The sequence below is a fragment of the Puma concolor genome, chromosome B1 (assembly GCF_028749965.1).
Source record: "Puma concolor isolate L17-30 chromosome B1, mPumCon1.1.hap2, whole genome shotgun sequence".
NCBI classification, from domain to species: Eukaryota; Metazoa; Chordata; class Mammalia; order Carnivora; family Felidae; genus Puma; species Puma concolor.
The window spans coordinates 193,891,749-193,909,007 of NC_141670.1; the positions used below are offsets into that span (position 1 = coordinate 193,891,749).

The following is a 17,259-nucleotide window of genomic DNA, read 5'->3' on the forward strand; positions in this document are numbered from 1 at the left end:
ATCCATGCCCTTTTCAAACTAATACTCCCTGACTCTAGGGATAGAAGATACTTAAAATTCCAAATCAAGGCAAACCAGTCCACTGCTTAAAACCTTTTAATGGCTTCTCATTGTCCTTAGGATAAAATCTAAAATCTCTTTTGTTTTAGTCCTCATTCTGGCTTTTTCTCATTTCTTCAATATGTCAAACACTCAGGCCTCAGAACATTCACACATACCATTGCCTTTTTGTAGAAGCCACTCTCTACCCACACCAATTTATTCTAAATAAAACTTGGCTTTTTTCAAGTCTTTTAAACACCATGTCTCTAAGAAAACCTCCTCCACACTTCCTAAATTGCATGCACACATACACATGTGTACACATTCTTATTAATTCCCACCAAAATTTAGTTTGGGTCTCTTATTATATTTTCTTATAGCAGCTTGTGTTCTTTTGTAGCACTTCTCACCCTTCTAATTATTTGTTTCTGCCATCTTGTTTTGTACTTTCTGTTTGTTTAGCTCTTTCCCCTCCTTCATTATTTTCTTTTAGGTTTCATTTTTTCCTTTATTTCACTTTTTTTTCTTTGCTGATTTTGAAGTTATATACTCTCTTGCTATTCTGTTAGTGGTTATGCTAGAAATTTTTTAGTGTGTAATTAACTGAACACTTAATGTAAAGAACTTAGAGTATCTTAACTTGTCACCTATCCCAACACATACAGCCATTTTATCAGAACTTTACTTCTCTTTTTATCACACCACAATCTAACCTAATCTAAATAATCTAATCTAATTATAACTATTTGTTTTATATTATCAATTTTTGTTTAGCTTTACATATGTGATGACCATTTCCTTTGCTCACCATTCCTTCCTTTATCTCATATCTCAGATTTACTCTGGGAACAGAAATTTTAATTCTTTTAATTCTATTGATAGTGAACTCCAAGGTTTTTTTCAGTTTCTTCTACTACTACTTCATCTCTTTCTTCTTCTTCCCTCTCCCTTCTTTCTTCTTCTTTCCTCCTCCTATTCCTCCTCCTCCTCCTCCTCCTCCTCCTCCTCCTTCTTCTTCTTCTCCTTTGTTTGTTTTTTAATTTTAGAGAGCATGCAGGCGGGGGAGAAGGGCAGAGGGAAAGAGAGAGAGAGAGCATCTTAATAAGCAGGCTTCCATGCTCAGCATGGAGCCTGACGCAGGGCTTGATCTGACAACCCTTGGATCATGACCTGAGCTGAAACCAAGAGTCAGGTGCTGAACCGACTGAGCCACCCAGGCACCCTGATTCTTTTTATATTTAATGTATGTTCTTCAAAGATAATTTTTCTGGGTATACTAGTTTAGACTGACAATTATTTTTTTCTCAGCACTTAGCAGTGCTGATAGTGTCTTGGCTTCCATTGTTACTAAAAACTTCAACTCATCATCTTTCCTTTATAGGTAATCTTCATACTCTGTACTTCTAGTGTCTCTGTCTTTGTCTCTTTCTCTGTTTTGTTTATGGTGTTCTGCAGGTTGTCTGGGATATGTTTGGGTGTAGTTTTACTTTATTCTGATTGTTAATCATGTGGTTTCTATTAATAGGCCAAATATCTTTCATCAATTGTTACATTTTTAGCCATTATCTTTTCAAATGTATTGTAGCTCTCATTTTATCACCTGTCAAAATCTACTGAGACATATTTTGGATACTCTCATTCTATCCTGTCTCTTATCTTCTCTTTTATATATTCCACCTCTTTGTCTCCTTGTGTTGCATCTCGATTAGTTTATTTAGAACAATCTCCAAATTCACTAATTCTCTCTTGAGCTATTCTAATCACTGCTTAACCTGTATCTTGAGTTTCTAATTTGTTATTACATTTTTCATTTCCAGAAGTTATTTGTAACGTTTTAAAATATGCCTGTCAGTGTGCCCCTTATTTTCCAAAAGAATCAATAAGCAAGATATCAAGAGTGACTAGGAAGATTATTTTAGGTAAGATGGTCAGGTATTTAGATCAGATTATTTAGGTAAGGTCTTCTTGAGGAAATGAGTTTGAGCAGAGACTTGAATAATGAGAAGTACTCCATATGAAGATCTGAGGGCAAGACATTCCAGGTAGAAGAAATAACAGATACAAAGACAAAAATATCAGAAATCAATAAAAGCAGGAACAAGTCAGTTATGTTTGAGGAACTATATGAAGATTGCCTCAGTTACTTAAAAATCAAGAGGCTATTGAAAGCTTTTTCTATAGTCAAGATTATAGAGTGGCAAGAAATATAATTGTTACAGAAGATATGAACTGGATTTTTCATTTTTCTGTCTTATAAAGAATATCACAAAAAATCATGCTCTTTGCAGTCAGATGTTCCATAAATGTTGCCATGTAACCAAACCATCACTTGGCTAACATAATTAGTTGTATGAAGCATAAAAAGAAAGAAAGAAGGACAGAAAGGAAGAAAAGATCAACTTCCTTTGTGGCCATTACATTTTTCCTGAATATTTGTTATAGTTTGATACTAAATTGGCCACTTTAGCACCACATGGTTTCTAAGTGACATCAGATTTTAGTTTTCTTTGTAATTTCATCTGTTTTCCTTCTGAAGAGATAACTTTCATAATGAATATCTTAACATAACTTTGAATTTATCAGTTTGCCAAAATTGTATTCTCATGCTCAGATTGAATAAAGTAAAGCTTACATTACTTCTGTATTTAAAATCTTCCTCTTAGTTTTCTATTACATAAAGAACAAAATTTAAGTTTATTTTCAAGACTTGTATGACTTTGCTAAGATCTTGTTCATGTCCACCTCTCTGTTTTATATGGAGAGAATATATGTGTATATATGTTCAAGGTTTTTCATTGAGGGCATTATTTATAATAGCAAAGGGTTAGAAATATATTCTGGTTTGCAAAAACAAAGCAGGAAAGATAAAAACTAACAGCATGGTTACCTATAAGGGGGTGACGTAGATGAGGCAGAGAGGAAAGGATGGAAGTTCTGTGAATAGACCTTGTGTAATTTTATGTAAATATCCTACATATTCCAAAGAATACACATTTAAAAAAAATAATAAAGCAATCCCTAAACATGTGAGAAAGAATGTAGCATATAAACCTGACTGCATTATATGACACAGAAGAAAGAATTATTTGAGGTGACTTTAACCAGTATTTTGACTGTACATTCTTAGTGGAATGTATTCTAAGGACAAGGATATGCTTCAAAGAAATGCTTTTGGTAATATTAGTAATAGTATTGCCATTGTTATTTTGAAACTTAAATGATAAATATGTAATCATGTTAACATTGTTAGGAAACCAAGATTTTCAGGGTAAGGGAAAAAAAAACAAGAGTAAAATGAAAGAAGTAAAAACACTTTAATATTATATGTGAATTGGAAATGTCAGTGCAAATTCATGAATTTCTTTTCTTTTCAAAAATATGCATTTCCTAGTCTGGTCACTGAAGTACCTAAAAGCAGTGACAGCTCAATCACATTGAACTAGACCTGGATTGTGGACTTTAAACATTATTTTCCTTCGGGTGCCTGGGTGGCTCAGTCAGTTAAAATGCCTCTGACTCTTGGTTTTAGCTAGGACATGATCTTACAGCTTCAGGGGTTCAAACCCTGCATCAGGCATGGAACCTGCTTGCGATTCTCTCTCTCCCCTCTCTCTCTGCTCCTCCCTCACTTGAGTTGTCCCTCTCAAAATAAACTTTAAAAACAATCTTCTTAAGATAATAGAATAAAAATAAACATTATTTGCCTTTAGGGGCACCTGGGTGCTCAGTCAGTTGAGCATCAGACTCTTGATCTCGGCTTGGGTCGTGATCTCTTGATTTATGAGTTCGAGTCCCACATGGGTCTCTGTGCTTGAGGATTCTTTTTTTCATTCTCTCTCTGCCCCTCCCCCACTCATACTCATGCTCTCTCTGTCTCAAAATAAATAACTTAAAAAAATAAACATTTTTTTTTTCCTTTAAAAGGAAGCTAGCTGCTTCTTTGCAATCCTGGTCTAGATTAGAAAGTGTACAGAATGAGCCTAGAACATCTTGTTCCAACAAGCAAGGAAGCTCTAAAGGCTGAATTGTCAACAGAATACAGAAGCCAATGTTAAGGGTTCCCCATTGGCCAATATGAGAACATTTGAGCATCAAAAGGAAGAACAATTGCAACTGAAGCATGCTGAATGTTTTAAAATCCATTAGTTTATGATGATCAGAAAATAGAAGTGCCTCTCGAAGCCTTTAGTCCACACTGGAGATACAGTAGTGTACCAGCTCCTTACTGTGCAAATGAGCAATTAAAGGAAAAAGTTACGCATAATTCCTTTTTTTTTCTTAAACAAATTGTATTTCAGGACCAAATAGCCATCATTTAAGGAAGATTCTTAAAGAAGAATCTTTAAGATAATAAATATGGAAGACGTGATAGTCTAAAAATATTACTATTTTGCATCTGCTAATAAGATAATTGAATCAAACATCATCATCAGAAGATAAAACTATTAGAGGAAAGGTTGTTTGGGGAGCTTTACAATGGATGGTGGGGTCAGACTATCACCATCAGAACACAATGATCACTTGAGCATCATTGAAATTAGACTTTATGTGCCTTCTGAAATGTTGCATCACTTTGGAAGTATTCTTGCTGAAAACATTGAATATGAATCTAAGCAGTTCTTTTTTAAGTTTATTTATTTTGAGAGAACAAGCGAGCATGAGTGGGGAGGGGCAGAGAGAGAGAATCCCATACAGGCTCTGTGCTGTCAGCACAGAGCTGGACACAGGGCTCAATCCCACGAATTGTGAGATTATGTCCTGGGCTGAGCCACAATCAAGAGTCCAGGTGCCCCTCTAAATAATTCTTTAAGCCAGTGGTTCTCAAATGTGGTTTAGGAAGCTCTTGGAACCCCTGAAACTTTTTCAGGGGATACCCCAGGTGAAAAATAAATAATATAAGTTATTTGTCCTTTTCACTCTCATTCTCTCACAAATATGTAATGAAGTCAGCTAGAGACTACATGATCTAGTAAATTTAAATACATTGAATACAGAAGCATATATGACTAGCTATCTTCTATTGAGCTAGACATTAGAGATTTGCAAAATTATAAAAAAACCTCATTGTTTTACTTTGAAAGTGTTATTTTTCATTAAAATGTTTTTAAAAGCACATTTATAGAGTTATTATCAATTAGAGATATTTTTTAAATTTATTGGTTTAATTTATAATATGGTAAATATAAACGGATATAACTCACCTAAACAAAAGCTCTTTGAGGTCCACAGTAATTTTTAAGACTGAAATTATGAGATTCAGAAGTTTGAGAACCATTTGCTTTAGAATTAATTCAAGTCTTATCAGAATTACTGGGAAATAGAACAAAGTGACCACAAGAAACAAAACAAAGTATAATGTAAAATGGTCTGTAGTAGAACTGATGACCTAGCTTCTTCAAAAAGTTAATGTCCTAAGGACTCAGTAGAGCAAATTTCAGTACAAACCAGGCGTTAGAGGATAGCAAGGAATTGGTAGTGTTGTGTATGAAAATGCTTATATGTTTTAAAGATGCATGATATAGAAATGATGTGACATCTGTAATTAGCTTTAAAATACTTTAGTAAATAGGGATAAATGGAGCAAGTATAGCAAAAATGTAGGTAATTGTTGAAACTGAAGAGTGGATGTAATGGGAGGATCATTCTATATTTTTGTGTGTTTGAATTTTATCTTGATATAATTTACTTTTTAAAAAGAACACATGCACCTTCTCAGAGGCTTTGCCTGATCATTTATTCCAACATAGTAACCTCTTTCCACCTGCTGTTGTTATTACTGTGTCCTGTTACTGGGTTTTATTTTCATGGTAAGGCTTATCACCTTGTGAAATTTTTTTTTTATTGATCTTTTCTTTGTCTTCCCCTCTAGACAATAAGTTCCATGAGAGCAGGAACATTTTCTGTCTTGTTTTCTGTTATCTCCTGTGTGCCTAAGAAAATGACTGGCTTATTATATCCACTTATTATATCCAATTATAAGTACTAATTGAATGAATGAACTATAAAAGCTATGTGTTATAGAAAAACTAGAAAATAAATAAGCAAATGAAGAAAATAAAAATTATCCTTCCTTAGCCACCCAGAGGTAACTGTTCCTGTTAAGTTTTCAATCCTTCCAAATCATTTTCTGGGAAAAAAAAATACACACACACACACTCACACTCTGTCTTCCTAGAGCTCACTCCCACAAATCATACATAATATAATCGTCTGCAACTTGTGTTTTTAAAATCATACTTACTTTTAAGGGTACCTGGGTGACTCAGTTGGTTGTGTCCAACAATTGATTTCAGCTCAGGTAATGATCCTAGGGTTATGGGATCAAGCCCCACATGGGGCTCTGTGCTGAGCATGGAGCCTGCTTAAGATTCTCCCCACTTCTCTCTTGCTTGTGTACACTCTCTCTCAGTTTAAAAATATATAATAATATTTTTAAACATTCTTATGTTACTAAATATTTTTCTACAGAATCATTTACTTTTTTGAGTAGTATTCGATTTTGTGCATAACATTATATTTAATCCTGTCTTCAGATATATAAGTAAACATATGTTTGAACTAAGATATTGCACTCAGTCTTTTTTTTTTTTTTTTTTTTTTGAGAGACAGAGACAGAGCATGAACGGGGGAGGGACAAAGAGAGGGAGAGACACAGAATCCGAAGCAGGCTCCAGGCTCTGAGCTGTCGGCACAGAGCCCAATGTGGGGCTCGAACTCACAAACCGCGAGATCATGATCTGAGCCGAAGTCGGACACTTAACCAACTAAGCCACACAGGCGCCCCAATATTGCACTCAATCTTGATTTTTACCTTAGGACACATTCCTAGAAGTGAAATTGCTGCATCAAGGTGCACACATATAAAGCTGTTAGAAGTTGGAGTGTTCATTCAGTTAAGCAGGTCTTAATCTCAGGATTGTGAGTTCAAGCTCCATGTTGGGTTCAGCGTTGGGCATGAACCCTACTTTAAACAAACAAACAAACAAAAGCTGTTAGAAGTCAGGATATGTGGGGGCAGGGTGAGTTGATGATTAGAGGGTGATATGGTGGGAGTGTCTCTTGGTTGAAAGGTGGTAATCTAGGTGCTGTTTACATAGGACTGTTTGTGAAAATTTATTAAACTGTATATACTTCTGTGCATTTTTATTATGAATGTTATATTTCGGTAAAAAGTTTTTTAAAAAACATAAATAAGTTTTGAATAAGCATGACAGACACTATCAAATGTGTGGTCAACAAATGTAAAGTCTTCCAATATGACATTATTGTAATAAGTATACATCCCACATTTAAAGTAAAATGTTAAAACTTGAACTTACAGAGTAGTACAATACATGGGATGAAAAATAACCTGTTTAAAAAATATTTTTCAAGTATGGACTTGAAGCCTTTGAAACTTTGTTTTAATTCAGTACTTGTAGGAATAACTGAAGAAAGAAAAAGAGCTGCATTGAAATTCTAAAATGGTATTTGGTGAAATTGTTGAAATCTCATTTAATTTTACCAGTAATATTTGTCTAATGAAATTTAGTGTTATTTATTTTTACATCCTAAATTCACTGTAAGTACTTTAGTTTACATGTAGATGAATGAATTCTGTGGGTTTCAGGAATATATGCACTAAATAAAATGCATCAGAAAGACTATAACTTTCCCTTTTAAAAACATGCTTATAGAGGGAGCCAAATAAGGGAAGGAAAAACTGAATCGATGTGCTACTTTGATAGTTTATTGGTTATTTCCTCTATGACTCTGAACTTGGTGGTTAAACTAGTAACAATAAAAACAATTTAAAAATAAAATTTGGGTAAACCCAAGGGAATGCTTTTTCCACTTTGGATTATTTTGTCAATAAGTCTGTATTAATAAGTTTTATTAATAAGTCTGGGTTAAGAGGGGCACCTGGGTGGCTCAGTCGGTTAAGCATCTGACTTCGGCTCAGGTCACAGTCTTGCGGTTTGTGAGTTCGAGCCCCGCGTCGGGCTCTGTGCTGACAGCTCGGAGCCCGGAGCCTGTTTCAGATTCTGTGTCTCCCTCTCTCTCTGCCCCTCCCCCACTTGTGCTCTGTGTCTATCAAAAATAAATACATGTAAAAAAATTTAAAAGAAATAAGTTTGGGTTAAGAATTTTTAATATATGCATGCAAGTATGTGTCCACACACATATTTTAACTACCCAGATCCTTATTAGAAACCACCACTGGTGTCATTTGTTATATTTACTTTCAGGTTTTATTCTATATTTGATTTTTTGGCTTTCTGTATGGTTAATGGTCTGTATCTCTATTCAAGTTTATATCCTACCTTTTTTTTTAAAAAATGTTTACTTATTTTTGTGTGTGAGAGAGAGAGGCAGAGCATGAGCAGAGGAAGTGAAAGAGGGAGACACAGAATCCAAAGCAGTTTCCAGGCTCTGAACTGTCAGCACAAAGCCCCAATGCAGGGCTTAAATCCACAAACCACAAGGTCATGACCTGAGCCAAAGTTGGACGCTTAACCGACTGAACCACCGAGGCACCTTATCTCCTACCTTTTAAAAACATTATAATAGCAGTTGCAGTGTTCCATGTTTTGTTTTGTTTTGTTTTGTTTTAATTTATTTTTGAGAGAGAGAGAGAGTGTGAGTGTGGGCGGGGCAGAGAGAGGGAAACACGGAATCCAAAGCAGGCTCCAGGCTCCGAGCTGTTAGCACAGAGCCCGATGCAGGGCCTGAACGCACAAACCACGAGATCATGACCTGAGCTGAAGTCAGATGCTCAGCCAGCTGAGCCACCCAGGCGCCCCGTTCATGTTTTATTAATTACCTTAATGGATATGTTAGACCTAATTCTCAAGCAAGTGAAAGTACCATATTTATACAACTATTTGTTAAATATTTATGGTTGTAAAAAAATTACATTTATCAGTCATATTGAAATCTTTCATTTGTCTTTGTACATGAAATCATTTTCACGTTAAATATTTTCTTAAAATGCCTAAAAAAGTGTGAGCATTTTTTTTTAAGGCCAAGAAGCAGTTTTTTTAATTTTAGAGAGTGCGCTAGCAGAGGAGAGGGGCAGGGGAAGAGAGAGAGAATCACAAAAAAGCTTCACACTCAGTGCAGAGCCCAATGTGGGGCTCAGTCCCACAACCCTGGGATCACAACCTGAGCTGAAATCAAGAATCGGACACTCACCTGACTCAGCCACCCAGGCACCCCAAAATGTGTAAACATTTTTAAGCTTTTTGATAACATATTGCTATGTTTCCAAAAGCGTTGTGTTCCTGAGCTAGTAGTGTTTGACCATGCAAGCTTATTACACCATTGCCAACATTATAATGTGTTTTGTTAAAACATCACAGATTAGAATTTTGGTTAAAGGCAGACTCTAGAACGTGGCTGCCTGAATTTGAATGGGATTTTCACTACTTACAACTGTATGATTGTGGGCAAGATAATTGACCTGTCTTTCACTTTCAATGTTACCATTAAAATTTGCAAATTTATAAAACCTATTAATATATTGGGTTGTATAAGCACTAAATGGGGTAATACAGGTAATGCTGTTTGTTTTTGCATACTTTATCTGCACTAAAGAAAAATACTGGTTTTATATATTTAGATTTTTTGTGAGTTACTAATATGTTCTAGAAGTCAGCTGAATATGAATAAATTAATAATTTAAATCATAGGAATCTCCTAGAGAGTACAGGAAGAAAAGACCAGAAAGAGCCAAAGGCTGACTAGGACCATACATTGAGGGGCGAAAAGAAAGACAAGACCCATTTAGGGAGATAGATAAGAAGTGATCTGAGACATAAGGTAGAAATAACATTAAGGTATTTATTAACATAGGTTTGCAGTTTGCATCAAGCATTATTAAATGTTAAGTAGCAGTGATTTTGATGAGAGTTTTATTGCTAGTAATTACCATTTTTGTGAAATTTCATTTGGAATATTCTTCCCTCTAGGCAATATAAAATTTATGTGATATTTTCGGGGCATCTGGGTGGCTCAGTCAGTTAAGCGTCCTACTTCGGCTCAGGTCATGGTTTTGTAGTCTGTGGGTTTGAGCCCCACATTGGACTCTGCGCTAACAGCTCAGAACCTGGAACCTGCGTCAGATTCTGTCTCCCTTTCTCTGCCCCTCCTCTGCTCGTGCTGTTTCTCTCTCAAAAATAAATAAATATTAAAAAATTTTTTTGAATTTAAAATTTATGTGATATTGTCTCCTCTCATTAAAGTGTACTTGCTTTGGGGTGCCTGGTTGGCTCAGTTGGTTTAGTGTCTGGCTCTTGATTTCGACTCATGTCATGATCCCAGGGTCATAGGATTGAGCCTTGTGTCCAACTCCCTGGGCATGCAACCTGCTTCAGATTCTCTCTCCTTCTATCCCTTTCTCCTGCTCATGCTCGCTCACTCTCTCTCTCTCTCTCTCTCAAAAAAATTAACTTGTCTTTGTGAACTGAATCTTACTAATGTTTATATGTTTAATATTGGTGATAAATAACGTGGCTTCAAAGACCCATGCCATACTCCAATATGGACTGAGCTTCATGATTTGCCTTGTATAGCCACTGAAGACCCAAAGTGTTGTGAGGAGTTAATAAATATGTTTTTAATGTATGTAATATTCACAATTAATTGATTAATGATCATCAGTCTTGACAATAATTTCTGAAGAAAAATCTGTATGATTATTAGAACCTAACGAATATAGAAATTGATTGAAAACCATTCTTAGCCTCTTTATCTTAAGCAGAGTTTCTCTATGTGAAGCTAACCCTCTCTTCCATATAGATATCAACCTTTTGACTGTGTTGTCATTTTCTGAGTGGCTGAACAAAGTTAATTGATTGCATGACTATTTTGTTAGAGTCAGTTGTATGCAGTGCTTATTATTATGACAAAATTGAGTGAGTCATTGATGAGTCCGTGAATAAGTATTGGAGTACTGTTGCTTTCAGGCCCTGGCTTAGGGACTGGGTATTGTGAGAAAATCAGCCAGGTAATTATGCTTAATTCAATATAAATCTTAAATAGATTCCAAACATACTTACTTACTCCCCTATTGGAGTTTAGGTGCTAAATTAGGCAAATTATAATAATATGTCATAAGTACAGTATAGAAGAATACAAAGGGTATTGTATGTTGTGGGGAAAATTAGAAAAATGTTTGAGGGGATGATTCTGAAGGATGTGTGGAAGTTAGCCAGGCCAAGAGAACACAGAGCATACTTTGAAGAATGGACAAAGGCCATAAGATTAGAGATAGGAAAGAATGGTGTCCTTGGAGTGGTGAAATACAATTCTATGTTATAACAGTTGCATTTGTCTCCTTTGAATAGATCCTTGATCAGGAATTTGCATGAAAATACAGAACTGAAAATCTGTTAATGAAAATTCAAATCTTGATTTTAAAAGAAGGTGAATTCTAAAAAAATTAACCCAGTAAAGTGTTTATATCAAGAAATTGCCCAGTTTAGTCATGATTTCAGTTTTTCAAGCATTGGTCCATTTAAAAAGTTATCTCTTGTAGTATAATATATACAGTTTACCTGACCTTGTTGAAAGATTACACTGGCCCCTCTTTAATTCTATACATGTCATATTAGTGTTTGATCGACAATAAGTAAACTGTAGTGTTCAGACCCAGTCTATAACTAGTAAATGGAAATAATCTGTATTTATTATTAGGAAATTTTCAATTGTATAGAAATATACAGTATAATAGTCATGTTCCTGTCACCCAGAACTAATAATATGTTATTTGATCATGTTTGCTTCTGATATGCTTTCTCTTAAGCAACTATCACATCCTTTTGTTTGCTTTTGGAAGCAACCCCTGATAATACCTATTCGTACATTAATAAGCAAAATCTTTTTGTGTGCTTTAGAAGTTCACATTAATGCATACTAAATGCACTCTTGTTAATTTACTCCTGCAACTTGCGTTTCTTACCAAATTAGCAAAAATTAAAAATCTCAACACCACCAAGTGTTGTCAAGGATGTGGGAAAGAAATTTGGTGATATCTACTAAAGTTCAAACTGTAAAGTCCGGCACTTATACTTCTTGTGTATAACTTAGAAAAATTCTTATACATGAACACAAGAAAGCATTTAGAAGGATTTTCATTTCAATATAGTTTGTAATAGTGTAAAACGAAAACAACCTTATGTACCTGCCAATAGTTGAATGGTAAATAAATTTCAGTCTGTCTTCTACTTAGTTTAGATTGCCCTAGAGCATACATAATAAGTACTTAGTTTTTATCCATCAAGTTAATTATTAGTACTTTGGAAATATATACACACAAGACAATCTAGTTATGGTGTGCTAACTCCATTCTGAAGGAGTGATTCTTCTAGATGTTATCACTACAGCTATATCTAAATCAGCAGCAGGAGCAAGAAAATCCCCTTTACCCCCCATTCCTGATCTTTTCATTTTCTGTCATTCTTCCCAAGCTATCTCTCTCCTTTTCTTGTTTTTGCTTTTCTAATTTGGACAATCCTAGAGGTGACTCTTTATGGTTTTTCTAGCTCTTGAGCTACTGGAGTCATGATATCAGCAAAATACTTTAGTATAGACCAAGGCACTGCTAACAAAAAGTGAGATTTTCTGTGATAACTAAAATTTTTCTAAAAATTCTTTACTTACGTATTTATGTATCCTGTATTCACTACATAAGTGTTCATTGATTGAGTGATTTTACTGTGTGACAGAAATATGCTGAAGGAGTATATTTGCCATTTTAACTGGATAACAGACTATAATGTGTTCCTTAAGTTCTCAAATACGTTTAAAGCAAAACATTTAACATAGGTACCCTAGGATGGGGACAAGGCTGTGGGGGAAAAAAATTAAAGCATTTCTCACTCTGGTCACTGTTTAGAGTTTTGAAAAAAGAAGAATCAGGAGTATAAGCCTGATTTGGGTAGCTCTCTTAAAGATGGAACAGGACTTAGGTCTAGTTCATCCTTAAAATTATCTCCAGCCAGGTCCTTGTCTCTAGGAGTGGTCCAAAAAGGACAAGAATGCCTTTATTGCCCTAGCTAGGGAGCAACAACCTAATTTGCGTAGTTAATGTAAAGGAGGAAGAGGAGTTCCTTGTATCTCCTTTTCTTATTTCTGGACTGTGGAATAATTAACTTTAAATCAACCATATCAAAAGTCTAGAAGAGTTTTTTGTTTGTTTGTTTTTTGTGTTTTTTTTTTAATTAACTCATTTATTGTTGGTGTTACTTTTGTTAGAAGAGTTTAGAATTGGAGAAATTTCATTAATTCATTTTGTAACATTGACTAGGAATAACAGACTTACGGAGAGCATGTTTTATGTGCTACAAACTACATAAAACAGGAGCAGAATCAAGACTAATGAATTCAGTGTTAAATTTGAATATAAATTAGGTAGTAATGATTTTTTGAAGAAAATGATTTTATAAGGTCTTGAGTTAGCAAAATTTAGTTGTTGAAGAAGAGAAATGAGATAGTAAAGGAAAGGACATTTCTCTCTTTCTTCTTTCAGTAGGTCACAGCACTCTATTCTTTATGAAATACAAATAAATAGATCCCTGGCCTGAGGAATTCAGTCTTGTGGGAGAAAAAGATCTATAAGTCAGTTATTACAAGACAGTGTCATAAGTGTTATAGCATGCTGTTGACACAAGGGAAACAAAAATCTGCTTCTGCTTGGGAGCATGTGGATCTTTAAAGATGAGTAGGAGTTTGACAAGTTGAAAAGGTAGAACACTCTAGGCAGAGGGAACCGTACACTGCAGTTTGAGAGACCTGATACCACATACCATGTTTGAGGAACTGCAAGTAGTTAGGGACACAGGAAGTATGAGGGTTGAGTTGAGTTGGAGACAAAGCATAAAAAATTGAGCTTCATGGGTAGCATGGGATGAGATGCTTCACTTAACAATTTTTTAAGGTACTGTGTACCATATTCTGTGTTTACTTGTCCAGTCTCCCCTTTTAATTCTTCCAAATTCTATTCAGCAAGTATTTACTGAACACTTATTGTGTGCCAGGCACTATTCTAGGCAGTGGGGATATCTGGCTGAATAAAATAGACATGGTCTTTGCCTTCACATAGCTTAGAGTCTGCATGGCTAACAGTGGTAAGTATATAAGCAACTAGAATATAGCATACTAAGTGCTAAATAATGTAGTGTTGCAGGTATAGGAACCTAGAACAATGACAACCAACCGAATCCAAGTTGCGTCCTGAATGATTGAGAGTAAGATTTGGTGAGAATTAGGAGTGTGGGGATAGAAAGAGAGGATTTGGAGTATTCTAACAGAGGAAACTAACAAAGTGTGTAAGCCCAGAGTTGAGAAATCTCATACCACTTTCCCAACAGGTTTCCCTCCTCCACCCTTAGCCCCTTGCAGTCCATTCTCACCACAGCAGATTGATCCTTTAAAAGCATAAATTAAAATTGTGTCAGTCCTATGCTCAGAATACTCCAATCCTCCTTTCCTGTCTCTCTCAAAGTAAAATAGAAATTTCTTACTATGGCCTATAAGGCCTAATGTGATCTGCCTTCCTACATTTCTTTCTTTCTTTGTTTCTTTCTTTGTTTCTTTCTTTGTTTCTTTCTTTCTTTGTTCCTTCCTTCCTTCCTTCCTTCCTTCCTTCCTTCCTTCCTTCCTTCCTTCCTTCCTTCCTTTCTTTCTTTCCGTTATTTGTTTTTGAGAGAGAGCCAGAGTGCAAGCAGGGAAGGGGCAGAGAGAGAGGGAGACACAGAATCTGGAGCAGACTCCAGGCTCTGAGCTGTCCACACAAAGCCTGATGTGGGGCTCAAACTCACGAACAGCGAGATCATGACTTGAGCCTAAGTCAGCCTCTTAACCGACTGAGCCACCCAGGCGCTCCTGCCTTCCTACACTTCTGATCTCATTTCACTCAGCCTGGGTTACTCCACTCCAGCCACCCTGGCTTCTTTGCTATTCCACAAACATTTTAGAAATGATTCCGTATCACAACCTTTGTACAAACTGTTCCTTATAGAAGCTTTCCCCCAGGTAACATGTTTGGTTGGTCATGGTTGGTACCATGACAGTTAGTACTTTTTATTTTTATACCTTTGTTACTGCTGCTTCTAAATTCCTAAAATAGTGCTTTGCACATAGTAAGCACTCCATAAAATTATTATTGAATTATACATAATAATAATAGGTTATGAGTGAGACTGTTTTATTTTCCTGTATTTGTATCTTGCAGGGTACTTAAGTGTTAGATGAATTTATATGGTAACAAGAAAACCCAGTTGAATTTTTTTTAAACCAGCTTGAATTTTTTAGTATATTTTTTAGACATATGTTTTCTTATAATGATTCTTTATAACTTTTCAGTTTTTAAACTATCAGTAAAGAAATATTCACAGTATTATTGAGTGCTGTGTTTCCAATTCATAGTTTATGTTTATTCTTTTTGACCCTCAGATTTGTCAGATTAACATGTCTGAATCATTGATTTTATTTATGGAAATTCAATATTATAACAATAATAAAAATAACTACATTTTAATAAATACTTAAGCAGTTGTTTTCTAACAGGCTATTTTTCCTAAGATGTCATATTCTTACTGGTTATGTCTTCATTCAGTAACAGATATAAACACTATATTATATAGACAGTGATTCAACTGTTCTATGTTTCAGTTATTTAAAACTGTAAAATCTTACACTGAATTCTAAAAATACATTGGTTATACATAAGAGTCACAGTTTACTACCCAAAGTATATGTTCCACATATTGCTAGTCCTAGTAAATGCTAGTTATTGTTCTCTTATTCATCATCATTTTTTTCTGTGGTCTCTGTTTTGTACAACTTACATCATTCCTACTTTCTCAGAGCATCATCTGGGCAGCCTTGAATAGAAAAAAAAATCATGGATAAGCAGTTAAATGGCTGTTCACTGCACAACAGTGGGAAAGGTGACCAAGTGTTGCTTTTAAACAGATTTTGTATCATAGCCTGTTTGTTTCTTCATATCACTTACAATATGCCAGCTCCTTCTCTGTTCTTTTTTCCTATGTAGTGCCTTCCCAGTCATGTCCTGTTGCTAAAACCACCAAATGAGTTGGTAATGGCCACATGTCAAATACAGGTGTTAATTTTTAGGTCATGAATTAGTAGATCAGCAAAATATGAAATGTTAAAATGTAAGGATTACCTATTTGTCACAAATATAAAGTTTTTTCTCTTGCAAAAATTATAGGGGATGGAGTGTTAGATCTCTCTACAAAGAAAACCAGCATAAAATCTGAAGAGTCATCCATATGTGATCCTTCTTCTGAAAATTCAATGGCTGGGTAAGCAATATCTAGGAAATATAATTTAATATTAATATAAAATTATCTCTACAGAGAACTCTTAATACTACTTTGAGTAGATTGACATATATAGCTTTCCTCCAGAATTTTTGTCACTCATAAGTGTGTGTCTCTCATACCTCTCATTCGTCCTTTCTCTTTCTTTTTTATTCTTTCTGTTAAAGAAAAGTTATCAGAACAATCACCAAACTTTAGTTCATGTTACTAAAATGAACTACCAACTTAACCATAGACTACAAACCAAGAAGCAGGACGAGTAAAGAAAATTTAAAATTCAGTACTCAGGAGGCAATTTTAAGGGAAATATGTGATTTCACTATTTAATTTTTTTAAAACAATCAACAAATTTTAAAAGTACTGTACTTACTAATTCTTACAGTTAGTTTATAATGTTTACATTTTTTTCACTGTGCTTTAGGTGTGGTGGCAAACTTTATATAATATATATAATAATATATATCTAGTAAGCACCACAAAAAGTCCTTTCATGCTTTCAAAGTTCTCATTAATTAAATAAATAATTAGCAGTGAAAATAATTAGCAGTGAAATGCTGTTCTGTTGGATTTTTGGATTTTTATTTAGTAACTTTTGCATCTTCCCATTAACAAACTGCATAGGAAGCTTTTTTGTCACATTTAAATCTTCGATGTAGAGTGTAATTTGTTTCAACTGTAGTAGCTTTTGAATCTTAAGGTACAGTTAGCTTGTGTTTGAGAAACTTTGAAAATTACAATGATATGTTTGAAATAGAGATAACATTTATAGTATCAAATTATTTTACCCAAATATACCTTGTCTACTTGTTTCAGATTTTAAGTTTTTGTCTAGAGAAACATTAGTCTTGTGGAGATATGGGATGTTTGTGTTTGGAAATATTCTTGCTGC

General features: G+C 34.8%; 1 protein-coding gene across 11 annotated transcripts in view; it reads left to right on the forward strand.

Moving 5' to 3' along the window:
• Positions 1–17,259, forward strand: part of LCORL (ligand dependent nuclear receptor corepressor like) — a 165,282-nt gene that overhangs the window by 115,154 nt on the left and 32,869 nt on the right. For 10 of the 11 annotated variants that reach the window (XM_086705366.1, XM_025921846.2, XM_086705371.1 and 7 more), the window contains exon 6: positions 16,259–16,352. The exons of the other annotated variant lie outside the window; for it this stretch is intronic. In XM_086705366.1, coding sequence (XP_086561492.1) covers positions 16,259–16,352 — 94 coding nt within the window. The remainder of the gene's footprint in view (positions 1–16,258; positions 16,353–17,259) is intronic. 11 annotated transcript variants of the gene reach the window in all.